The sequence below is a fragment of the Microcebus murinus genome, chromosome 6 (genome assembly GCF_040939455.1).
Source record: "Microcebus murinus isolate Inina chromosome 6, M.murinus_Inina_mat1.0, whole genome shotgun sequence".
Lineage (NCBI taxonomy): Eukaryota > Metazoa > Chordata > Mammalia > Primates > Cheirogaleidae > Microcebus > Microcebus murinus.
Genome location: NC_134109.1, coordinates 110,082,736 through 110,107,351, shown reverse-complemented (window position 1 = coordinate 110,107,351; position 24,616 = coordinate 110,082,736). Strand labels below are relative to the sequence as shown.

Genomic DNA, 24,616 nt, shown 5'->3' with positions numbered 1-24,616 from the left:
TCCCACTGCCTCCTGCCGCGGGAGGGCCTAGCCGCCGGGCCCTCAGGTCACCCTCTCAGCAGCACAGAGCATCCAGGTCATGGGGCCTAGACTGAAGCCAAGTACCCTAGCAGACCATCTGGGCCAACCTTCCGATTGTACAGACAGGGAAACTGAGGCCCCAGGGAGGAGGAAAGGTCCTCTACGTCCCACAGAAAACCCAGGAAGAGCCCCAGCCCTGCTTTGAAGGAGCCCCCAGCCTGCTTGGGGGCTAGGTTTGGGCTGCTGTGACAGTGTGGCCGGCAAATGTGGTTTCCAGCTCCTTCTGAGCCCTGTGGGGGCCCAGCCAAGGGACAAGCAATGGTGAAGACTGGATTTGCTCTGGGACTTGAAGTGCAGGCAGAGAAGAACGGGATGGCACTCTGGTGAGAGGAGCAGCCCTGGAGCAGAGAGCACCCCTGCCCTGGCCTGGAGAGATGACTTTGAAAGGCAGGATGTCAGGGATTCAAGTGCGACCCTGGCGGGAGTACCTGGCAGGGAAGGCTTAAGGCTTGTGTGTGTTACCCGGATAGGGGCTCTGAACCGATGAGGATGTCTTGGAGAGCAGGGCTGCAGAGGTGCCAGGTGCAAAAAGTTGAACCAGGGTAGATCCTGCTGCCCCCAGGATGGTTTGGGGGACTGATGATTGCAGGGGCAGACTGAGCCTTGAGTGTGTCCGTGTGCTGCCCCAGGCCTCTGGGGCAGGGCATGGGCCAGGGCCCTTGGGCCAGCCCACCCAGGCTCTAGAAAAGCCATTCCAGAACCAAGTATAACTGAGCCTCCCTCCCAACATCCGCCTGCCCAGGCAGGACAAGAGGAGCCTTTTAGTGCTGCCTGCCTTGGGGGCTGGGGGTGGGCCGCACCAGGTGGGCCAGGCGGCTGATGCCAGCAGGAGGGAGTCAGGGGGAGGGAGTGCGGAGCTCGCAGAGGAAGTGTATATGCTCATCTGGGAACTGGGCGTGCTGCCCAGGAGGGGTGGGCAGGGGAGGGGAGTTGGAAATAGCCCTGACGTACACATCACTGGCAGCGCACAGATGTGGGTGCACACATGTGCACATGGCCGCGCCCGACCTGGATCTCCAACCCAACCCCTGCCTCATGCCTGGGCTGCTGGCGCCTTGTGGAGAAGGGGTGAGCATAGGGTGGGGGCTGGGAGGCTGAGCTGTGGCTCCTGTTCCAACCCAGGAGCGAAGGAATGAGGGCCCAGGGGTCTGGGGCTGGAGCCTGCTCCCTCCTGGTCCCTCTGCTCCTTCACCCCTCTCCCCGACTCCTGGCCACACCCAGCTCCCTCTTGCCCCCAGCATGCCCTCCGCCATGGCATGTGTCCAGTTCTGTAGAGCCTTCCAGAGTTAAGACTCTTCTTCCAAGTGCAGGCTTGGGGCACGTTTCAAACTTTCTGCATTGCTATTATTACTGCACTTATATGAACAATTTTGTACTTGGATCCTCTCTGGGGTGGGGGTTCCTAGCTCCCTCTGCTTCTTGGGAAGGCCCCTAACTCCAAACAGGGGAAAGGATGGGGCTGTCTTTTCACTCAGCTCTTACCTCCAGAGACATCCCTGGTGGGTGCTAGCCATGTTGTCCTGCGGCCTCATAAGAGCACTGCAAGTCAGGAAACATTCCCATTTTACAGATGAGGAAACTGAGACGCAGAGAAAAGCAGAAACTGCCGCAAGTCACTCTGTGGGCACACAGGCCATGGTGTCCTCACTCACCCCAACGGCAGGTTTCGCAGATCAAGCCAAGTATGCAGCCACCTACGAGTGGGCTCGGGACCCCAGTGGGGGAGACAGCTCCCTGAAGACTCCAGACCTTTGTTCCTGTCCCCCCACCCCCTCCAGCAAGTGCCTCCCCACCGCTCCAAACCCGCCCCCCTTCCTCACACATAAGCAAATCTCCTTCAGAAAAGCACCTCCACCTCCCCACAGCTCAGGTGGCCAGTGAAGCCACATTTGTCTCCAACCCAGGGTGACACCTCTAAGGGGCTGCCGTCAGGGTGCCTTGGTGGCATGGGTGGGACCGGCCAGGGACAGTGCCTGTCCTGTGGAGCATTCCTTCCCCTTGCTCAGCTCCTACGCACACGCGGGCCAGCCCCCAGCCTGCAGGGAGCCAGCCTTGCCAGCCGGCGTGTGGAGCCAGGCCTCCAGCCGTTGCTCATGCTTAAACGTTTCAGCGTGTGGGTCTCTCGTGGCCAGGCGGCTGTGATGCGTCAGTGAGGCTGCCTCCCTTCCGGGACCTTATGGTGGAAACCGGCCGCCCCCAGCCCAGGCTCAGAGTCCCACAGTGAGTCCTTAGCAGATTGGGGCCTGGGCCTCCCTACCCTTTGTCCTCATATCCCAGTTGGGCCAGCAGCTCGCTGGGAACAGACATCACATCCGCCTTGCTCAGGAATCTGCGCTGTGTTGCTGAGCACAGAGCTGGGCCCCCAGAGGCCCATAGAGACCACCATGCCAACTGGGGAGTTGCAGACTGGGCCCTAGGCACTCCGGGCTTTACACCTGAGCCAACCTGGAGGCGAATATGAAGTGCCAGCCCCAACCCCGATTCATGCATAGCAGCTTCTGGTTTTGTTTTTTTTTTGAGACAGAGTCTCATTCTGTTGCCTAGGTGATTGTGCCATGAAGTCAGCCTAGCTCACAGCAACCTCAAACTCCTGGGCTCAAGTGATCCTCTTGCCTCAGCCTCCCGAGTAGCTGGGACTATAGGAGCACACCACTAGACCCAGCTGATTTTTTCTATTTTCAGTTGTCCAGCTAATTTTTTATATTTTGTATTTTTAGTAGAGATGGTGTCTTGCTCTTGCTCAGCCTGGTCTCGAACTCCTAAGCTCAAACAATCCTCCTATCCCAGCCTCCCAGAGTGCTAGGATTACAGGAGTGAGCCACTGTGCCCAGCCCATAGCAGCTCCTCGAACATAAGTTTATGGATTTGGAACATAAGTTGGGTTTGTATAAGATGTGGTTTTGATAAAGGGTTCTGTGGCTTTAAAAAAAAAATTGAAAACTTTCTAGGTTTCAAAGAATTCCATTGAAGACAGAGACCAAGGGCCCCTGGAAGATGTCCTTCCCCAGGGAGAAGCACTCCATCCCAGCTTCCTCTGTAGCCAGGCCTGGGGATCTGGGATCTCTCCCGCCCCAGCCTGCGCCTCCTGCCACCTGCCTGCAGGCCCAAAGACGCCATTACGGGCTGGCACCCCTTATCCGAAATGCTGGGGGCCAACAGTGTTTCGGATTTTGGATTTTTTTAGATTTTGGAATATTTGCATATACATAATGAGATATCTTGGGGATAGGACCCAAGTCTAAACACAAAACTCATTTATGTTTCATATACACCTTATACATATAGCCTGAAGGTAATCTTATACAAAATTTTTAACTTGCGCATGAAACAAAGTTCATGCCAATACTTATGTGTGAATTTTTCCACCTGTGGCATCACGTTGGCACTCAAAAAGTTCTGGATGGAGCATTTCAGATTCCAAACTTTCAGATTAGAGATGCTCAGTCTGTGCTGTGCTGTGCTGTGCCTTCCCTCCCCGAGAGAGAGCAGCCTCCACGTTCAGGAGCCTGCACCCACAGACTGGCTGATGAACTATAATCCAGAATCCCTCCACTCTTCCACCTTTGCTCAAGCTGTTCCCTGCAGCTGGCCTTCCCCAGCCCTTCAAATTCAGCTGCTGCATGGCCGCCCCTGGGAGCCTTTTCTAAGCACAGAGTGCCCTGCAGCCCAGGGCTCTCTGCCCCTCTCTTGGGTCCTGTCCCCCATCCCTGTGCGGTTACAGGTGTTTCTCACCCTCACCTGCCCTCCACCTCCTGGCCCATGCCCCTCATTGGTCTGACACCTAGGAGGTGTGCCTGCGTGCACACGCACCCGCACGGCATCGTTCAGCAGGCTGTGGCAAGGAGCGTCCAGCCCTGAGCCAGCAGCTCTAGAGGAATCCCCCAACTCAGGACACAGCCCCTCACTCTGCCACCAGGGCAGGGCCTCTGGCCTGGGCCGGTCGGCTCTCTGGGGAGATAGAAGGACCAGGGAGAAAAGACCAACTTCCGTTCCCACCTAAGCGCAACCCCTTCCCCCACCCCCGGTTCGGGAGGGGCCAGCTATAAATATCAATGGCCCAGGACTCGGATTCCCACGACACAGCCCCTCCTGGTTCCTTCCCTGTGCACAAGCTGGGCCCGGGCCCTGCTTTCCTGCAGCTGGAGGCCTGCCAGGCAGGCTTCAGGCCCAGCTACACACACACACACACACACACTTCCCACTGCTCAGGGAAGGAACAAATCACCCTTTTTGGACGTCTCCGAGCAGCTAAGAGTGAGCTCCTCTCCCGCCCCTCAGCCCTGACTACGGCCCCGCGGCTGTCTTCGCCAAGTCCTGAGCTCCCAGGAACCTGTGCATGGAGGCAGGAGGCCGGGCACACGGTGGTTGAAAACAGGACCTTAGTTTAGGGTTGAATTATAGCCCTACACTCCATGCATGACCTCGGGCAAGTGACTTGGCCTTTCTGAGCCTCAGTTTTCTCCTCTCTAAAATGGGGATAAATAATTCCTCCCTCTTACATGTGTTGAGGATTAAGCAAGATACTTTGATTGGAATAAATACTCAGGAAGTGTCTGCTCCTGTGGCTGCTGTTGTCCTAGTATCACCATCTTCTTCCTGGGGCGGGGCAGGCCCAGCAACCCGGGAACTTCTACTTAGGAATCTTTATGAAAGCTTGCATGGCAAGGAGGCGACCCTGTGAGAGCATCTGTGTGGGACCAAGTGGCATGGAAAAGGGAAGGTGGGCTCCCAAGGGAGGTGTTGGCCAGCCACTGCCTGCCCTCTCGGGAGGGGCCGGGGCTCTGGCCCACGCAGCTGTCGCAGTGTGAGGAGGAGGAGGGCCAGCCCCTTTCAGGCCCTTCCCAGGATCTGTCTTGGGGCGGGGGGGGGGGGGGGCTCGTTCAGTATCAGTGCAGAAGGAACCCAGTCAATATGTGAACAAATGACCAAATGAAACTGACCCATCCCCGGAGCAGGGGCGGGGGGAGTGAGCAGACACCCGGACCTTTGCCGGGCCGAGGCCGGCCTGCCCTGCTCTCTGCCAAGCCCTCAGGGGCCTCTGTGCACGCAGGAGCTGGGGCCAGGGCCCAGCAAGGAGACATGGTTCACCTGCCACAGTTGCCGTGGGTCTGTTGTCACCACTCAGCGTAAGCAGTGGTGGCTGCGTCATGAGGAACAGAAATCCAGACTGAGGAAGGTGAGGGACCCTCTCTGCTCCGGGCTGCGTGGCCCCGGCAGAGGTGCCGGTGGTGCCTGAGGCCCGTGCGTTGTGAGATCAGAGCTGGGGGAGGTGAAGGGACGTGAGGAGATGGCTACAGAGTGGGGCGAGCAGCTGGGGCAGTGACCGCTGTGTAGGGCTGACCAGACAGAGCCTAAGCCCAGGTCAGGACCCCACCGCCTGTGCACCCTCTGCCTTCACCCCACAGAGGGGACCTCTCCACAGATCCTGGGGCAGGCCCACTCCCCCCCCCCACCCCCGGGCATGAGCTAAGGAACCCAGCGCCTGTTCCCAGCTGCAGTTCTGCCCTTGGCCGTCTGGGGCCCATGAGCTTCTGGCCACCCGCCTGGAGCTCAGCTGAGGGTACCCCTGTGGGGCCTGTCCCTCCAACTGTTGACATGACAGCCCTGGGGCAGGGAGACGTCGCAGAGACCTGAGTGTGATGACACTACAGCCCTTGGTATCCCTGGCCCTGCTGTGTGGCCTTGGGCAGACCCCTTCCCTTTCTAGGCCGTTAGGTGGGGTCTTTAGTTTCCTAAGTCAGCTCTAAAACTCGGAGCTCACGGCGCATGGAAACAGAACAAGGGGCTGTACCTTGTCCAGGGAAAGCCATCTGCTTGTCCCAGGCCACACGGCAGGGTAGCGAGGCCTGGACTGCGGCGGCCCAGCCTGCCACAGCTCCCTGGCCTCGGAAAACCACTTTCGTAAGTTGGCATAGAACCCAGGGGCTCTCCCAGGATGAGAGGAGTGGCTCCTCTCCACCCCCAGTTCCCAACTTCCACCCCTGGCCCCAGCCCCACCCTGCCAAAAATAACCCCAGACTACCCCGTCTTATACCAGCCAGACCCACCCAGCTCCTCCAGAGCCAATTGAGTCACTGCTCAGAGCTGCTCCTTATTTTAACTGTCTGAGTCACCGGTTGTGGCTCTGGCTCCATGACACATGCCCCAGGGTATCTTCACCCCACAGCCCCCAACGAGCACAAGCGGGGCTCTGAACAGAGGCTGGCGGCAGGTGTGAGCCCAGGCCACAGCCCCAGCTCGTAACCCCTGCAGGCCTGGCGGATCTGCCCTCTGGCAAGCCAGGGACCAGATCTGTGCCCAGGGGTCCTGGCCCTGCCCTGCCCCTCTACCCAAGGCAGTCTTCCAGGGGTCTTGGTGACAAGTCCATCTGCATGGGCTCTGTGCCACAGTGTTTCATGGCCTCCAACAGGCCTGGGCCTCCGAGCCGAGATTGCCAGGAACAGAGAGTCTCCAGGCCCTGGGTCCTGGGAGGTGGGGGTGGGCAAGGCCTGTCCTTCTGGGGTGAAGGTTACAGAAACCCTAAATCCTGCCCCCTCGCCTGGCTCCAACTCAGACGCTGACCACTATGCCCAGGGTGCCATGGAGACCTTCTGTGGGACAGAAACACCCTCCAACCATCCCTGTTGCTCTGCCTCCCTCTGCTCAAGGTGTCACTTGGGCTGGAGAGCTCTCTCCCCATCCCGTCTCTCTGTCTCTGCCTCCCCGTGTCTCTCTCCCCATCCCGTCTCTCTGTCTCTGCCTCCCCGTGTCTCTCTCCCCCATCTTGTCTCTGTCTCTGCCTCCTCGTGTCTCTCTCCCCATCCCGTCTCTCTGTCTCTGCCTCCCTGTGTCTCTCTCCCCCATCTTGTCTCTGTCTCTGCCTCCCCCTGTCTCTCTCCCCCATCTTGTCTCTGTCTCTGCCTCCCCCTGTCTCTCTCCCCCATCTTGTCTCTGTCTCTGCCTCCCCCTGTCTCTCTCCCCATCTTGTCTCTGTCTCTGCCTCCCCGTGTCTCTCTCCCCCATCTTGTCTCTGTCTCTGCCTCCCCCTGTCTCTCTCCCCCATCTTGTCTCTGTCTCTGCTTCCTCGTGTCTCTCTCCCCATCCTATCTCTCTGTCTCTGCCTCCCCGTGTCTCTCTCCCCATCCCGTCTCTCTGTCTCTGCCTCCCCGTGTCTCTCTCCCCATCTTGTCTCTGTCTCTGCCTCCTCGTGTCTCTCTCCCCATCCCGTCTCTCTGTCTCTGCCTCCCCGTGTCTCTCTCCCCCATCTTGTCTCTGTCTCTGCCTCCCCCTGTCTCTCTCCCCCATCTTGTCTCTGTCTCTGCCTCCCCGTGTCTCTCTCCCCCATCTTGTCTCTGTCTCTGCCTCCCCCTGTCTCTCTCCCCCATCTTGTCTCTGTCTCTGCTTCCTCGTGTCTCTCTCCCCATCCCGTCTCTCTGTCTCTGCCTCCCCGTGTCTCTCTCCCACATCTTGTCTCTGTCTCTGCCTCCCCCTGTCTCTCTCCCCCATCTTGTCTCTGTCTCTGCCTCCCCCTGTCTCTCTCCCCCATCTTCTCTCTGTCTCTGCCTCCTCGTGTCTCTCTTCCCCATCCCATCTCTCTGTCTCTGCCTCCCCCTGTCTCTCTCCCCATCCTGTCTCTCTGTCTCTGCCTCCCCCTGTCTCTCTCCCCATCTTGTCTCTGTCTCTGCCTCCTCATGTCTCTCTCCCCCATCTTGTCTGTCTCTGCCTCCTCGTGTCTCTCTCCCCATCTTGTCTCTGTCTCTGCCTCCCCCTGTCTCTCTTGCCCATCTTGTCTCTGTCTCTGCCTCCTCGTGTCTCTCTCCCCATCTTGTCTCTGTCTCTGCCTCCCCCTGTCTCTCTTGCCCATCTTGTCTCTGTCTCTGCCTCCTCGTGTCTCTCTCCCCATCTTGTCTCTGTCTCTGCCTCCCCTTGTCTCTCTTGCCCATCTTGTCTCTGTCTCTGCCTCCCCTTGTCTCTCTTGCCTATCTTGTCTCTGTCTCTGCCTCCTCGTGTCTCTCTCCCCCATCTTGTCTCTGTCTCTGCCTCCTCGTGTCTCTCTTGCCCATCTTGTGTCTGTCTCTGCCTCCTCGTGTCTCTCTTGCCCCATACCGTCTCTCTCTGTCTCTCTCCCCCATCCTGTCTCTCTGTCTCTGCCTCCCTGTATCTCTCTTGCCCCATCCTGTCTCTCTCTGTCTCTCTCCCCATCCCGTCTCTCTGTCTCTGCCTCTCGTGTCTCTCTCTCCCCATCCCGCCTCTCTCTGTCTCTCTCCCCCATCCTGTCTCTCTGTTTCTGCCTCCCATGTCTCTCTTACCCCATCCTGTCTCTGTCTCTGCCTCCCCGTGTCTCTCTCCCCTGTCCTGTCTCTCTGTCTCTGCGTCCCCATGTGTCTCTCCCCCATCCTGTCTCTCTCTCCCATCCTTATCCCTCTGTCTCTGCCTCTCCCGCCCCTGCTTCTCTCTCTTTCCCCATTCCCGTATCTGTCTCTGTCTGCCCATCTCTCTGGTCCCCCTCTTTCCTCTTTTCCCTGTCCTTTACCCAGTCCCAGTGACAGTGCGAAGAGCTCCCTCGGCAGCCAGCACCCCCGGCCTCTGCCTTCCCAGCGGATGTAACGGAGCCTCACCTCCGCCCATTCTCTCAAGGGACTCCGGGCCCCAGGGACCAATCCTAAGAAATTTTCCATCCCCCTCACCCAGGTTCCCCTCCCCTGCCCCAAAGTGCAGGCTACATCCTGTCCTAGGGACTGTCAGGATCCCACAGGCACTGCCTGGGGGCTGAGGAAGGGGGGCAGGGGCCTGGGAACGGCCACGCCAGGAGCCTGCACAGCCTCAAGAGTCTGCTGCTGTGGCTGTGGCCTCCGGCTATAAATAGGGGCTCTGGTTCCATTTTCTTTAGAAACAAGCAGCAGACTCTGTCACCAGAGGCCCAGAAAAGCAGTCCCTGGCTGGGCCATTCCCCACCTCCCCTTGCGTCCAGCCCCCTGTCTCTGAGCTCTGGGGCCCTGGAGGGTGGGGGAGGCCTGGAAAGGAGCCGGGAGGTAAGGCAAGGTGGGGAGGGCTAGGCCGGAGGGACAGTGTGGCCGCCCCTCCTGCCCTGGTGGCCCTGCCCTCCTTTCTTCCTTCCCCAAGCAAGGGGAGTAGTGTCTCCAAGGCTCAGTGTTAATGGAGAGAGGTGGCCGCAGCACAGCGCCCTGGGCCACCCCAGTGCAGGGACGGTGCTTTGGGCTGTGGGGCAGCTGGGAGGGACTTTCTTCCTGAAGGAGCGTGAGGGCCTTGCACAGGCGGAAAGGAGAGGAGAGCACGAGGGAGTAGTCCCCTGAGCAAAGGCAGCAAGCAGGGACCTGCTAGGCTTGCATGGGGACAGCCCGGGTCTAGTGAGGCTGGTGCGCGGAGTGTCCGAGGGCGGGGAGCAGGAGAGCCTGGCAGGCAGGGCAAGGGCACCCAGGCCTCCAGTGCCGCCCTGAAGGGGCTTGGGGCCTGAACCTGGGGCAATAGGGAGCCACTGAAGGCCTCCAGGCAAGGGAGGGTGATGGAGCTCAGGTTAACTGGGGCTGCTGCTGGCAAAGGGAAGCAGGAGATTCACTAAGCCAGGCGAGAGCTGGCGGCGACCTGCCGTGTGGACAGCACAGAGGAGCAAGAAGGGGCGGTGAAGCTGAAGGAGAATTTAGGGGCAGGGTGCACGGAGCAGGATCAGCGGGCCGTGGCTGCGGGGAGGCAGGAGGAGGTGGGTCAGACGACGCTCAGATTTCTGCCCAGCGACGGGTGGGTGGTGAGCCTTCACTGGACTGGCGAGCAGGTGGAGGGAGAGATGGCGTGAGGTCCCCCTTGCAGTGGCGAGGGCGGGCTTGAGGGCTCCTGTGGGCGTTCTGGCATGGATGCCTGGGGCACTGGCAGTGGCCGGAGCCCTGGAGAGCTGGTGCTAGTGACAGAGAGGCGGGTGCATCAGCACAGGCCGTGCGTGGGCCCAGGGCAGGAAGCGCCAGAGGGAGCGTGGCTGTGGTGGGTGCGACTGCGCAGGGCCCGCGCTGAGGGCGTCCAGGCAGCCGGCGGGGGCGCTGGGCAGGAGCCTAGTCCGGGAAGAGTCAGGCCTGCCCAGGAGGTGAGGTCTCAGTCTGGGGACCACTGGGGGCCTGGTTGGCCCAGAGGGCCACTGGCAAGCCACTGAGGTTTCCTGGTCCACCCTCCTGGCCACCCCCTCCTGCTGGCACACTGCCAGTACCAGGAGCTTGCTACTTTGCCCATCTGCCATGAGACAGCTCCACCGACAGAAAATCCCTCATGTGGGGCCGGATGCCACCGCCATTTGATCTTTTGTCCCCTTAGATGTCTCCTTCATCAGCATACACCCGTGGGCCCCCTGGGTGCACAGACGGTCCTGGCAGCGGGTACAAGCCCTGGGTCCTGTCCTCAAGAGTGTCCAGTCTGGCAAGGCCCGTGGCCGGTGAGGCCAGAGGTTAGGCCAGCTCTACCGTGCCCACTGCAGTCACCCACACTCGCTGGCCCCTCCTGTGGGGCTGGGCCGCCAGAGAGAGAGGGAGTACGCGCAGGTGCATGCGTGTGCGGGGTGGGGTCCCTGACCTAAGCGCCTGTCCTGGACATGAGACTTCTGTCTGTGGGGCCCTGCCACCCTCCCCTACCTTTCAGGTAAGGGTCTGAGGAAGAGGCCTGCAGCCTGTCGTGCACAAGCTGAGCCGCCAGACTTCAGACCGACAGTCATCATTTCCACTGTCCCCCATCCCGGCTCACACACTCACTATCTCCAAGCCCCGCCCATCAGGCTGGGGAAGCCCTGGGACTGCTCCCCGCCGCCCGTCACTTTCTGCTGCCAGAGCTGAGAGGGGCTCGAGATGCGCCTGGGCTTCCGGGCGGGCCTGGCCTGGCCCATCAGCCTCCCAGGGGCAGCTTCCCACCTGGGCAGAGCCCGGGCCCCTTACCTGTCCCCCCTTCCCAGACCTCCAAGCCCCCAGTGGGCAGGGCTGGCACTCATCACTGGCTCCCGGCACGAGCCAGCCCCGCCAGCCCCTGCAGAAGCCCTCCCTGCCCCGGCCAGCCCCAGAGCTGGAGAGGCCGGGCGGCCAAACCGCCCACCGACAGCAGGTGCTTCCCTCCCTCCAGCTCTCTCCGCCTCCGCTGACCATGACAGAAGGAGCCCCAGGGGACAAGAAGGGAAAGTGTGTCTTCCTCAGGCAAGGGGCCAGCTGCACACCCTCCTCCCGGCAGGCAGGCTCACTCCCACTCCCCGCCACACGGAGCCAGCCCGCGCTGTGCGCACGCACGCGGCCCTCACCCTCACTGACACCCACAGCGGCCTGAGTCCCAGCCTGCTTCTGCTCTCCACGGCCCTCGCACAGGGGACTGCCCTCTCCGAGCCTCAGTGTCCTCACCCACAAGATGGGAGAGGCCTCCCAGGGGCGATGCCAGGGCTGGGGCCGCCGGGCAGGCCCCACCTGGTGAGGGTCCCTCACGCTCTCTCTTCTCTGCCAGAAGCCCTACCCCAGCCTGGGTCCACATCCCCCTGGGCCAGGAAAGCCAGGGGGAAGGAGAGTGTGGAGAGGGCCGGGAAGTCCACCCCGTCCTGAACAAGGAACATTACAGGCAGGCAGGATAAAGCTCTTGGAACTGCTCCTGCCGCAGCGCCACGCCCTCCTCGCCTGGGGCTGGGGAGCAGCAGGGCTTCCACAGCCCCGCTGAGGCCCTGCTTCCGCCCCAGCCCTGCAGCCTGGCACACTGTGGGCTGCTGCCCCCCTCAGAACCCCTCTTTCCCCCCATTTCCTCTGTGGCAGGGCCACGTGACTGGAGCCCAGGGCACCAGCCCTGTCCCTATCAGTGTCTGTGGACTAAGCTCAGCATCTCCACCCCCACATCCCCTGCTTCCTCTCCAAGGGTCTTGTCTTCTGGGGGGTCCCTAAATTACAAATGTTCCCCAACATATGGCCTCAGCAAGGGTGACTCAGGCGCTTGCTTAGAGGACTAGTGGCTGAGGCCAGTGCCCAGGGCCAGGGCACAGCCAGTAGCTAAGGGAACTCTTCCTGCCCTGGCCTCCTTGGCCTTCCAAGAGACCAGAAAGGCACCAAACAGGCCCTGTACCCTGAGTGTGAGTCTCTTGGCTCAAGAGTTCTAGGGGCGAGGAGGGATGGAGCCACCCTGACCCCAGCGGAGGTCTCTGCGAGGTTAGACATGGGGGCGGTCTGCCCTGAGCACCATGGTGCCCACTGTGCCAGCGCCCCTCTGGGGTAGTAAGGCCTTGTCTCCTGAGAGGCACGGCTGTGGTTTTAAGTCCCGTGTGACTGTGAACCAACCCACTATTCGTATGGCGGCCCCTTTCCAGACAGGAGAGAAGCAGGCAGTGGGCGCGCCGCCGGGACGGCCTGGGCTGTGGGGTCCCAGTCTGGAACCCGGGGTCGGGGTAGCTAGAGAGCAGGCAGCGCTGCGGGCCTGCAGGTGTCTGAGAGTCTCCCAGGCAGCCCACCCTGGACAGCAGTGAGCCATCCAGCCTGGGCTCTGGGGACCCAGGGTCGCCGCTGCGCAGATATACTGTCCCCTTGCTCTCCTCAAGGAGACCTTGAAGTGTTGCCTGCAACCTTCTTCCCTGTCACCGTCAGAGTGACAGGGTTGGGAGAAGGTGAGAGCTCCGTTTGAGATAGCTGGGCCTTGGGGACTGCGGGCTGCTGCGGTGGCGGAGCCGCACCTGCGCAGCGCAGCAGACAGCCTTCGCCTGGCCAGGAGCCCGAAGGCAGGCGTGGGGAGAGGGCCTGTGGCCACGGCCCGCACCCAGAGCCCACCGCTGGGCTGGCCCCGCATCCTTGCCGGCCCTGTGCTCGCCGCCCGCCGCCCACTGTGGCTGTGCAGGGTTTGCGGGTGTGCTGTGTGGCTGAGTCCTCATGCCAGCATGTCCCTTGGCTCCCCCAACTCTGAACGGACAGGGGCGGGGACGGTGCACCAGCCTTGTGGGCCCTGGAGGCCATAGTCTGCTTCTGGGCCGGAGGGAACTGTCCACCACACACCCAGCCTCCTCAGAGGTTCCCTGGCTTGGGGACAGAATGCTGGTGGAAAATGGGGGGAGTCCCTTAGAAGTGCAAGGGGAGGGATCTGGCCCAAGGTCTAGAGGACCGGGTGACCGCAGGGAGGGTCCAGCTGCTAGGGCAGGGCACTGGGCCATCCCTGCTCCCACACAGGGCCGGCATTCAGCCCCAGGTGGCCCCTCACCCCCATGAGGGAGACAGAGCCCTTCGTCCTGCCCGGGCCTTCCCAGAGTACTCCACCCACAGCCCCCAGACTCCCTGGTGGGGGCCCTCCCAGTCTCAGCCCTGCCTGCCCAGACCTGGAACCAGGACGTGCCACCCCTGCTGCCAGACTCGAAGGGGCTGTGGAGGAGAAGTCCAGGCTGTCCTCAGAGCAGGCCACCCTCCCTACCCGCCTGGCAGGCTGGCTGGGTGTCCCCTCCTCAGTCCTGTCCACAGCCACAGGCGCACTGCCAGCATCCCACCTTCTCTGTCTCTCTTGCTCTCCTCCTCCACCTCCTTCCTGGGCCCTGGTCTGAGTTCCCGAACCCAGCCTTTGTGGGAGGGGCGTCCCTGTTTGGCGCCTGTTTCAGGCTCTGTCTTCCCAGGTTGGCTGTGCTTTCCATCCTGGGGCTGCACTTTTGTATTTATGATTGATTGAATGAATGAATGAGTGAATACAGGGCCCAGTCTCTGGCTCCCACCCTCGGCTGCGGGCCCGGCCCCACTGGCCGTGCTGCCCGGCGGCTTGGGCTCCCGAGCTCTCTCCCTTATAAAGTCAGGCGGCAGCAGACACCCAGGAATGCCGCCGCCCGTGACGCACGCTGGCTGTGGGGCCAGCCTGGCTGCCCCAGGCGGCTGGGAATGTAGCAGTGAGCGTGGGGCACACAGGATCCATCGCCGGGGAGTAGGGTGAAGTGGGGGTCCCTGGGGGTGGGGCCCAGGCAGGCGGGGCACTGGGAACCACAGGCTCTCTTTCTGCTTCCCTCTGTCAAATTGCTTCTCCCCTGGGCCTGTTTGTCTGTCTGGAGGTGGAGGCTTGGGCTGCAGAGAGCTCTGACATTGTGGGACTCGCACCCAAGCAGCAGCAGGAGGCCCCAGCCTGGCTCTCCAAACTGCCCTCAGGCAGAGGGCCTGCTCCCAGTGACAGCCAGGGCGAGATGGGGGAAGGGGAGCCAAAGACAGAGCCAGGCGAAACCAGGGAAAAGCAGCGGCAGGGACAGGCAGCAGGGAGACAGAGACAGGGAGACTCGACAGACAGGGACAGGGGTTCTGCGGACTCAGAAGGACCGCAGCAGCCCCCGGGATTGGAAGAGGCTTCTATGCTTGAGACCTGGGAGGGGCAGGAGCCTGAGGGGCAGAGCTCCTCCCACACAGTGACCCCTTGCCCCAAGAGTCTGCTGAGCAGCAGGGGATGGGCGGCATGATGGAAGCCAGCCTCATGTATGGACCCCTGGGCAGGGACCAGGTGGCCATTCACACTTGTCCTGGGAGTGCCCCAAGGGGCCAGGAGGTGCCAGCACAACCCATGCCCTGCCAGAGGGGCCTTGACCTAAGCTTCATGTGCCCTCTGAGGAGGGGACTGGCAGGCGGACACACAGGCTCCTCTGTGCCCCAGCCCAGGTCTCAGGAAGAAGGCCGGGCCGCCCCGCCCTAGGGCCCAGACAGCCTTCCCTGTGCACGGGGAGGAAGGGCGGGAAGCCTCCACCTTCGGCAAACCTCTCAGTGGCGCCGGGCAGGAGGGGCAGGAACCCTGCAGGAACACACGGCCCCTTTCATGGAGCCGGGCCCAGCCGGGCAGCAGCGGGCAGGCACCGAGGGGCAGAGCAGGCCTGGGCACAATCACTGCTCTGTCCCGGCAGCTCCTGGCCCACACACGCGAGCACACACAAACACACGGCCTTACGCAAACCCAAAGCACAGCCCGGCAGCCATCCACACGCTTGCACACAGACCCACAACTACTCCCCTGCAGGGCCATGGACGCCCAGCTCTGTGCCTTCGTCCAGAGAAGCCCGTGCACGCGGCGCTCGCCCTGCTCCTCCCACGCTGAAGGCTTGCCAGCCTCTGCACCCCCGTGTATGAGGGCAGACCCCAGACCTGGAAGGGACCTCTAGGGCTGATCCCTGCAGACAGGATGGGGACAAGGAAGGAAGGAGTGCCCATTTTACAGAATGGTCATACTGAGGCCTGAGCTGGGCCCCTTCTCCTGGCCCTGAGGGCAGCCCACACAGCTGCTGCAGGTCTGGACTGGTGTTCTGATGAATCATGGGTCTTCTTGGCCCAGGAGAGCGTGGCACAGGTCTGGTCCAACCTGTGCTGGAGCCTCCCGCTCCTCCCGGCCCTCCACGCCGATCAGGCCGCTGAGCCAGGGTGACCGCGCTCCTCTTCCCTTCACTTCTCTGCCTTCAAGTTATCCACAGCCTCTAGGGGGTGAGGGGACAGAAACCCTCCTCTGCCCCACCCAACGGGGACTGTGTATCCCTGCAAGTCTGTCACCTGGCCTTGCAGCCCGAGACTGCCTCTTCCCTCCCTCTCTCTCCTCTATACCAGCCTCACCTCCTCCAGGAAGTCTTCTAGGATTGACTCTTAGCTCATTACTTCTTTATCCTACACCCCTCTTCATCTGAAGCCCCTCTACAACTACCCCCACCACCCCACCTCTAAGACAGGGATTCTGGACTCTTGCAACCGCAGCCGTCAGAGACAGTAAGAGGGGAGAAAAAGGAGACCAGGAGGTTGGGGCGTGGCGCTGTCAGAGTTTCCAAAGCCCTGGCCAGCAGAGCTTCAGAGCCCTGTGTCAGGGCGAGGAGCTGCCTGGCCCTCGCACCACGGCAGCACAAGGCGGCCTGTGTGCGCCGCCCCGCCCGGCCCCACAGGAAACAGCAGGGCCCAGCCCCTCAATGGGCCCATTCAGACCCTTGCTCTCTGGAAAGTACCTCCGCTTCCTGCCACCCTCGCACTCGTGCCAAACAGGCTGCTGGCTCTCCTGCAGGGAGCCGGCCACAGGCAGGTGGTTCAGTGGTTAGGGCCGGCCATCTTCTCCAGTTCCTGCCGGCCCAGAGCCTGACTCGGCCCGTGCCCCGGGGGTCACACGCACCTTTAGCGCAGGGGGCGTCACCTCCACACGGGGCAAGTAAATGTTTAGCAGTAGGCTTTCTGGGGAGGGGGCACCGTGATCTTCGGTGTTTGCCTCTTTCCGTGGTATAAACAGCCTCACTGTGGGCAACGTCGCCTCGCTCACAAAATTCTGGAAAATTCAACAGTCAGCTCCTGCCAGCTGCTGTGAGCCACTCCAGCCCGCCACGGCGGCGGCTCCATCCCACAGGGGCCACATGCCCCCACCCCTGTGCCAGTGCTGCCCCCAGTCTAGCATGCTGTGTTCTGCTCTTAAGAATCAATGCTTCTCGGCCGGGCGCAGTGGCTCACGCCTGTAATCCTAGCACTCTGGGAGGCCGAGGCCGGAGGATGGCTCGAGGTCAGGAGTTTGAGATCAGCCTGAGCAAGAGCGAGACCCCGTCTCTACTAAAAATAGAAAGAAATTAATTGGCCAACTAATATATATAGAAAAAATTAGCCGGGCATGGTGGCGCATGCCTGTAGTCCCAGCTACTCGGGAGGCTGAGGCAGGAGGATTGCTTGAGCCCAGGAGTTTGAGGTTGCTGTGAGCTAGGCTGACGCCACGGCACTCACTCTAGCCTGAGCAACAAAGCGAGACTCTGTCTCAAAAAAAAAAAAAACAGAATCAATGTTTCTCAACATACACATTGTGGGGGTATAAATAAATTTATAACAAAAACTAACAAAGCATCAATGTCCTTGCAGATAAGGTGCCCACCACCTGCCAGCTCCCTGGTCTGTCCCCTGCTGGCACCAAGGTTTGATTCCTTTAGCGTTAGCTTCCCAGACAAGGCTCGTGTGGCTGGCAGAGCGGCCAGAGGAGATAACTGAAGGGATGTCCACTCAGCCCAAGGCAAGGGCGTTATCTTTCTCGGACATCCCTGGCACGGCTGCCCTCAGGGCACGCAAGGCTCAGGAGGATGTCAGCCGGCTCAGCTGGCTGGGGACCAGCACACGTGTGACCGGAACCAGACCATCCATATCGATGCCATCAGCCTTTGCTTGCTCACGGGACTTAAGGGAAGCCCAACAGGGATGAATCACCTTTTTAACCCATTTTTGTCTGCCCCCCAGCCTGTAGTGTAGGCAAAGTAGGCAAAGTCAAAGTTATATTTGGCTCTAATCACTGCAAAAGGAATGGACCAGAAACTGTAGCCGCAGGTTGGAGGCTGAGGTTCGGGGAAACTGCCTGGAGGAAGTATTAATAGCAACTGAAAAGGAGGCATTTCCCCATTGTGACACGGAGGGGCCTGCACAGTGACCATCGTGACACTGGGCAAACTCGGCTGTGGCCTGCCCATCTGACCCTCACCCCTTCCCAGGCCCGTCCCCAGCCTCAGCCTGGGAGGTGGGAACTCAGCTGTTCTCATCCCTGGCTCCTTGGCGACGGAAACAATGGGACCGGATCTGCATGCTCACTGGGACTCTCATGGCTCTGCAGCAGGAAGCAATAGCGAGGCAATGGAGGAAGTCTGGGCCCATTTGGGGTCTGACACCGCACATGCTCTCCATCTGGCCTTTGCTCTTTGGCAGACTCAGGCCAACAGGATGCCACCCCACCCCAAAGCAGCTGGGAGAACGGCCTGAGAGAGAAGTGGGGATGGATGGGCTGCCTGTCTGACACCACCAGGCCCCAGCCACAGCCCCAGCCACCCCACGGAGGTTGGGCGTGGTGTGGCAAGCATTGCCCAGGAGCCCGAGCATGAGGGCGTCTAGGGTTCCTTCTCTAGCTCCGGGTGAACTTAGGAGGAAGAATTTGAACAGGGAGCAGTTTGAGTTGGGATGTTCTCCTGAAACTCCCTTTTTGGGGGCTGTGATCCCCAAGCCAGATGATCAGGACAGTGATGGCTTTTCTTTGGACCAGGCAGGGGCCAGACCCAGGGTGGAGGGTCCCCGGGGGCTCGAGGAAGGAGAGACAGAGCTGGCAGACGCCTCTGGCCCCAGGATCTGCAGGGAGGAGACCTGGGTTGCTGGGAATGCCTGGGTCCGGCCTCCTTCAAAGTCAGGTCTGGGGCACACAGGGGAGGCTGTGCGTCTGGTGCCAGGACCAACCGGACCTGGGCCCCGCTGCCACTCCGGCAGGACTCGCCTCCTCAGCCGGCGTCCGCGCCTTGACCACAGCTCCTCCCTCACACAGCCTCCTTCTTCGGAGAGAGCCACCTGGAGGTGCCGGTGGCCACGGCCCTCACCGCCGTGGACCTGCAGCTGCAGCTCTCCACGTCCCAGCCCGAGGCCCTGCTTGTCCTGGCCGCGGGCCCGGCCGACCACCTCCTGCTGCAGCTCTTCTCCGGCCGCCTGCAGGTCAGCGCCTCCCCAGGATTGGGGCGAGATTCCTTCCCGAGCTTTGTGTGAGCCCCAACTGGCTGTGTGACCTTGTGCAGATCATTGTCCCTTGGGCTCTCAAGTTCTCCACTGTGGGGTGGGCGGGAGCATCCCAGAAAGTGTGAAGCCCTTATGAAAGGGCTCTGCCGCCCAGCTCTTTCCAACCTCATCTCTTACCACAGCCCCCAGCAGGCCTTTGTGCTCTGACCACCCGAACTGCTCTCAGTCCCCCGCCGGCTTGCGGTCATTGCCGCCGGGCTTTGCTGACTGCAGTCCCTCCGCCTGGCGCATGCCTCGCCCATTCCCTGCGCCTGCCTAGCTCCAGCCTCTCCTCCAGAAGGCACCCCCCTTGCTTGCCTGGGCCAGGCCCTCTCCTGGGACCGGCGCCCTGCGCCTCCTCTGGCCTTGCACCCCTCCCTCGGCACCAGCACTGCCACAGCGCACTTTTCCATTCCGTCCTTCGAGAAGTCGTAAGCTTTCCTGGCAAGGAGTCGCCTGGCTCTGTTTCGAGTCTCCCCTAACCACGAAGAGTTTACGCACCCAGGGTCTCAGCCCAAATCTGAGGCACCTACTCCCACCCACCCCCCACCCCCCGTAGGGAGAGGACTATGGCTCCATCCATCTGCTGCCGCCATTGCTCCTCACTGCCATGGAGCCCCACTGCTGCGCACTGGCCTGGCGCAGTCTGGCACTGCCGCTCTGCTCTGCTGGGCACGTGGCCCGCGGATGCCACGCCTGAACCCCCAGGTCGGGTTCCCAGTGCGCTGCCTCTGCAGGCCCCGTGCTCTGCCGCCATCCACCTGCCACGTGGTGCGGGCCCCACACTGGCGCCAGGTCTGCTGTTGGCGTCACGGAGACAGGACTGTGTCCTTTGTCTCTTCCAGCCCAGGTCAGGGAGCTTTTCTTCGCTAAACCTTCAGAACACGGAGCATCTGGCTGGGCCCATGCCTGAGCAGTGAGCCTGGCTGCCTCCAGCGCCCCGAGACTCTTGGCCCCGCTAGGGGCTCCTCGGAGGATGCCCAGGTGTCCGTCGTTCTAGGCGTGAAATCTTTTGGACTCAAGGGTGATTTTTCTGGCACCTCTCTCCCAAGGAAAGAGGGAAGAATAAAAACGTACAAGTTGGATTTCCAGGGGAGCATCTTACTATGTGTCAGTTCCTTGTGGGCAGGGACCACATATGACCCCCGTGATGTCCCCAGAGCCCTTCCAGGCCTGGCCTGGGATTCACCTTGGTGAACGTCTAGGGGAGGAATAGAGATGGCAGGAAGGCAAAGGGGTAGCACCAGAAGCCCTTACCCTAGGTGCCCTGCTCTGGGACTCCAAGTATGGACACCCACTGTGCTTTCATGAGGGAAAGTGAGGTCTTCAAAGTACTGACCCCCTCCCTCCCTCCTGTCTCTCCTCAGGTCAGACTGGTCCTGGGCCAGGAGGAGCTGAGACTGCAGATCCCGGCAGGGCCCCCGCTGAGCGACGGCCTCCCCCACACCGTGGCGCTGGCTGTTTCGGACAGCTGGGCCACGCTGTCCGTTGACGGGGTCCTGAACGCCTCTGCCCCGGTCCCGGGAGCCCCCCTAGAGGTCCCCTATGGGATCTTCGTGGGGGGCACTGGGCGCCTCAGCCTGCCCTACCTGAGGGAGACCAGCCGGCCCCTGCGGGGCTGCCTCCACGCGGCCACCCTCAACGGCCGCAGCCTCCTCCGGCCTCTGACCCCCGACGTGCAGGAGGGCTGTGCTGAGGAGTTTTCTGCAGGTGACGACGTGGCCCTGGGCTTCTCCGGGCCCCGCTCCCTGGCTGCCTTCCCCGCCTGGGGCGTTCAGGAGGAAGGCACCCTGGAGTTCACGCTCATCACGCGGAGCCGGCAGGCACCCCTGGCCTTCCAGGCGGGGGGCCAGCGTGGGGACTTCATCTACGTGGACATATTTGAAGGCCACCTGCGGGCTGTGCTCGAGAAGGGCCAGGGCACCGTGCTGCTCCACAACAGCGTGCCCGTGGCCGACGGGCAGCCCCACGAGGTCAGCGTCCGCCTGGGCGCCCGCCAACTGGAAATCTCTGTGGACCAGCACCCCACGCGGACTTCCAGCCGTGGCGTCCTCAGCCACCTGCAGCCACACGGCAGCCTCCTCCTCGGGGGGCTGGACGCAGCGGCCTCGCGCCACCTCCAGGAGCGCCGCCTGGGCCTGGCGCCGGAGGCTGCCAACGCCTCCCTGCTGGGCTGCCTGGAAGACCTCAGCGTCAACGGCCAGAGGCAGGGGCTCCGGGAAGCCGTGCTGACCCGCGGCATGGCTGCCGGCTGCCGGCTGGAGGAAGAGGAGTACGAGGACGATGCCTATGGCCCATACGAAGCTTTCTCCACGCTGGCCCCCGAGACGTGGCCGGCCCTGGAGCTGCCTGAGCCGTGTGTGCCTGAGCCGGGGCTGCCTCCAGTCTTTGCCAATTTCACCCAACTGCTGACCATCCGCCCGCTGGTGGTGGCCGAGGGTGGCACAGCCTGGCTCGAGTGGCAGCACGTGCAGCCCACGCTGGACCTGACCGAGGCTGAGCTGCGCAAATCCCAGGTGCTGTTCAGCGTGAGCCAGGGGGCACGCCACGGCCAGCTCGAGCTGGACGTCCCTGGCGCCCAGGCCCGGAGGATGTTCACCCTCCTGGACGTGGTGAACCGCAAGGCCCGCTTCATCCACGACGGCTCCGAGGACGCCTCCGACCAGCTGGTGCTGGAGGTGTCGGTGACGGCGCGGGTGCCCGTGCCCTCGTGCCTGCGGAGGGGCCAGACTTACGTCCTGCCTGTCCAGGTGACCCCCGTCAACGACCCGCCCCGCCTCATCTTCCCGCACGGCAGCCTCATGGTGGTCCTGGAGCACACGCAGAAGCCGCTGGGGCCCGAGGTGTTCCAGGCCTACGACCCCGACTCTGCCTGCGAGGGCCTCACCTTCCAGCTCCTGGGCGCCCCCACTGGCCTCCCCGTGGAGCGCCGAGACCGGCCTGGGCAGCCGGCGACAGAATTCTCCTGCCGGGAGCTGGAGACAGACAGCCTGGTCTACGTCCACCGCGGCGGCCCCGCACAGGACCTGACGCTCCGGGTCAGCGACGGGCTGCAGGCCAGCGTCCCGGCCACGCTGAAGGTGGTGGCTGTCCGGCCAGCCATACAGGTGCGCCGCAGCACGGGGCTGCGGCTGGCTCAGGGCTCTGCCGCACCCATCTTGCCCGCCAACCTGTCGGTGGAGACCAATGCCGTGGGGCAGGACGTGAGCGTGCTGTTCCGCGTCGCCGGGGCCCCGCGGTTTGGGGAGCTGCAGAAGCAGGGGGCAGGCGGGGTGGAGGGCGCGGAGTGGCGGGCCACACAGGCGTTCCACCAGCGGGACGTGGAGCAGGGCCGCGTGAGGTACCTGAGCACCGACCCGCAGCACCGCACCGAGGACGCTGTGGAGAGCCTGGCCTTCGAGGTGCAGGTGGGCCAGGAGACCCTGAGCAACCTGTCCTTCCCAGTGACCGTCCAGAGGGCCGCCGTGCGGATGCTGCGGCTAGAGCCGCTGTACACGCACAGCACCCAGCGGGAGGTCCTCACCACGGCCCACCTGGAGGCCGCCCTGGAGGAGGCCGACCCAAGCCCCACCACCTTCCACTACGAGGTAGTTCAGGCTCCCAGGAAAGGCAACCTTCAGCTACAGGGCACACGGTTGTCGGGCGGTCAGGCCTTCACCCAGGACGACCTACAGGCTGGCCGGGTGACCTATGGGGCCACGGCACGTGCCCCGGCGGCAGCTGAGGACTCCTTCCGTTTCCGCGTCACAGCCCCGCCACACTTCTCCCCGCTGTACTCCTTCCCCATCCACATTGGCGGCGACCCAGACGCTCCCGTCCTCACCAACGTCCTGCTCGTGGTGCCCGAAGGTGGCCAGGGTGTCCTCTCTGCTGACCACCTCTTTGTCAAGAGTCTCAACAGCGCCAGCTACCTCTATGAGGTCATGGAGCGCCCCCGCCATGGGAGGCTGGCTTGGCGGGGGACACAGGACAAGACCACTGTGGTGACATCCTTCACCAATGAAGACCTGCTGCGCGGCCAGCTGGTCTACCAGCACGACGACTCTGAGACCACGGAGGACGACATCCCATTTGTGGCTACCCGCCAGGGCGAGAGCAGTGGGGACGTGGCCTGGGAGGAGGTGCGAGGCGTCTTCCGAGTGGCCATCCAGCCCGTGAATGATCACGCCCCTGTGCAGACCATCAGCCGTGTCTTCCACGTGGCCCGGGGTGGGCAGCGGCTGCTGACTACAGACGATGTGGCCTTCAGTGACGCCGACTCGGGCTTTGCTGATGCCCAGCTGGTGCTGACCCGCAAGGACCTGCTCTTCGGCAGCATCGTGGCCGTGGAAGAGCCCACGCGGCCCATCTACCGCTTCACGCAGGAGGACCTCAGGAAGAGGCGCGTGCTGTTTGTGCACTCGGGGGCTGACCGCGGCTGGATCCAGCTGCAGGTGTCTGATGGGCAGCACCAGGCCACTGCGCTCCTGGAAGTACAGGCCTCGGAGCCCTATCTCCGTGTGGCCAATGGCTCCAGCCTCGTGGTCCCTCAGGGAGGCCAGGGCACCATCGACACTGCTGTGCTCCACCTGGACACCAACCTTGATATCCGCAGTGGGAACGAGGTCTACTACCACGTCACCGCTGGCCCTCGCTGGGGCCAGCTGCTCCGGGCCGGCCAGCCAGCCACAGCCTTCTCCCAGCAGGACCTGCTGGGCGGGGCCGTCCTCTACAGCCACAATGGCAGCCTCAGCCCCCGTGACTCCCTGGCCTTCTCTGTGGAAGCAGGGCCAGTGCACACAGACGCCACCCTGCAAGTGACCATCGCCCTGGAGGGCCCACTGGCCCCACTGCAACTGGTCCGGCATGAAAAGATCTACGTCTTCCAGGGAGAGGCGGCCGAGATCAGGAGGGACCAGCTGCAGGTGAGGGCGGAGGCGGTGGGCAGGGCACGGGCCTCATGCCGAGTGTGCGTGTGTGACTGGGGATGTGACAGTGGCACTCCTGGTCTGGCGCCCGTGCGAGCCTCGGGCATGCGTGTGGGAGCCTCGGGCATGCGTGTGCTTGCCGCATTCCCGAGAGTCTCTGGGGAGTTTGCCGCACGTGCATCTGCTATGAGTTGTGTGTGCCTCCAGCTGTCGTGTCCACACGTGTACACGCTATGGCTAACCGTGTGGATTCCTGGGCCCCACCCAGACCCACAGAAGCTCTAAAGTGGAGCCTGAGAATCTGGATTCTAGTAAGTCCCCTGGAAGGCTATCAGGGGCACTGACCATGGAGATAGGGCTCGCGCCACGCAGGCCCGCGTCCTCAGCTCTTTCCTCAGACTCAAGCCAGGCCTGCAGGGCGTGCCGAGGGCCGTGCCCACCCAGGAGCCTCACAGCGCAGCCTCGGCCTCCCGCGGGCTGACTTGCTGTGCGCCCTCAGGCCAGTCCCTTGCCCTCTTGGCCTTATTCTCCTGCTCTGCCAATTTCTGAGACCCTTCTGGTCCTGGATGCCTGGCTGTGGGGCAGACGTGACAGACGCACCTGCTGCCAGGAAGGCCACGCGCTGGAGGAGGCAGCGAGGAGGCTTCGGAGAATGCGGGTGTGGTAGCGGGGGACGGGATGGCATTCTAGGCAGAAGGAACATTCCAGGCAAAGGGACAGAGTCAGGAGTGTGAGTTGGGGTGAAGTCTAGCTGCTGTGGCTGGACCTTCAGGAGAGCGAGCACCTGTGGCCTTCAGGCTGGACCCAGGTCTGCAGGCGCCACGGGCTCCACGGAAGGCGCCTCCGAAGGGTGGGCTCCCTCTGGTGGTCAGCAATGGTAATGGCATGCGTGGAGCCGAAAGGCTCAGGCCAGCCGGCCCTGGGCCTGAGTGCACGTGAGTGTGCCTGTGTGTGTGTGTGTGTGTGTGCATATGTGTGCACATGTGAGTGTGTATGAGAGTGCGTGCATATGCGTCAGTGCATGTGTGTGAGTGCATGTGAGTATGCACTCACGTGTGTACATGTGTGCCACATCAGCATATGATGAGATTGTATGTCCACGTCACTGAATCTAGGACAGTGATTGTGGACCTCTCTGAGGGAGCACAGCTCAGGCTGTGACCACCCATGTAA

At 62.3% G+C, this 24,616-nt stretch overlaps 1 protein-coding gene across 1 annotated transcript in view; it reads left to right on the top strand.

The window, feature by feature from the left end:
• The window catches only part of CSPG4 (chondroitin sulfate proteoglycan 4), a 38,921-nt gene that overhangs the window by 2,371 nt on the left and 11,934 nt on the right, over positions 1-24,616 (top strand). The window contains exons 2-3 of the mRNA XM_012735408.2: positions 18,313-18,476; positions 19,904-23,440. Of these exons, the coding sequence (XP_012590862.2) occupies positions 18,313-18,476; positions 19,904-23,440 (3,701 nt within the window). The remainder of the gene's footprint in view (positions 1-18,312; positions 18,477-19,903; positions 23,441-24,616) is intronic.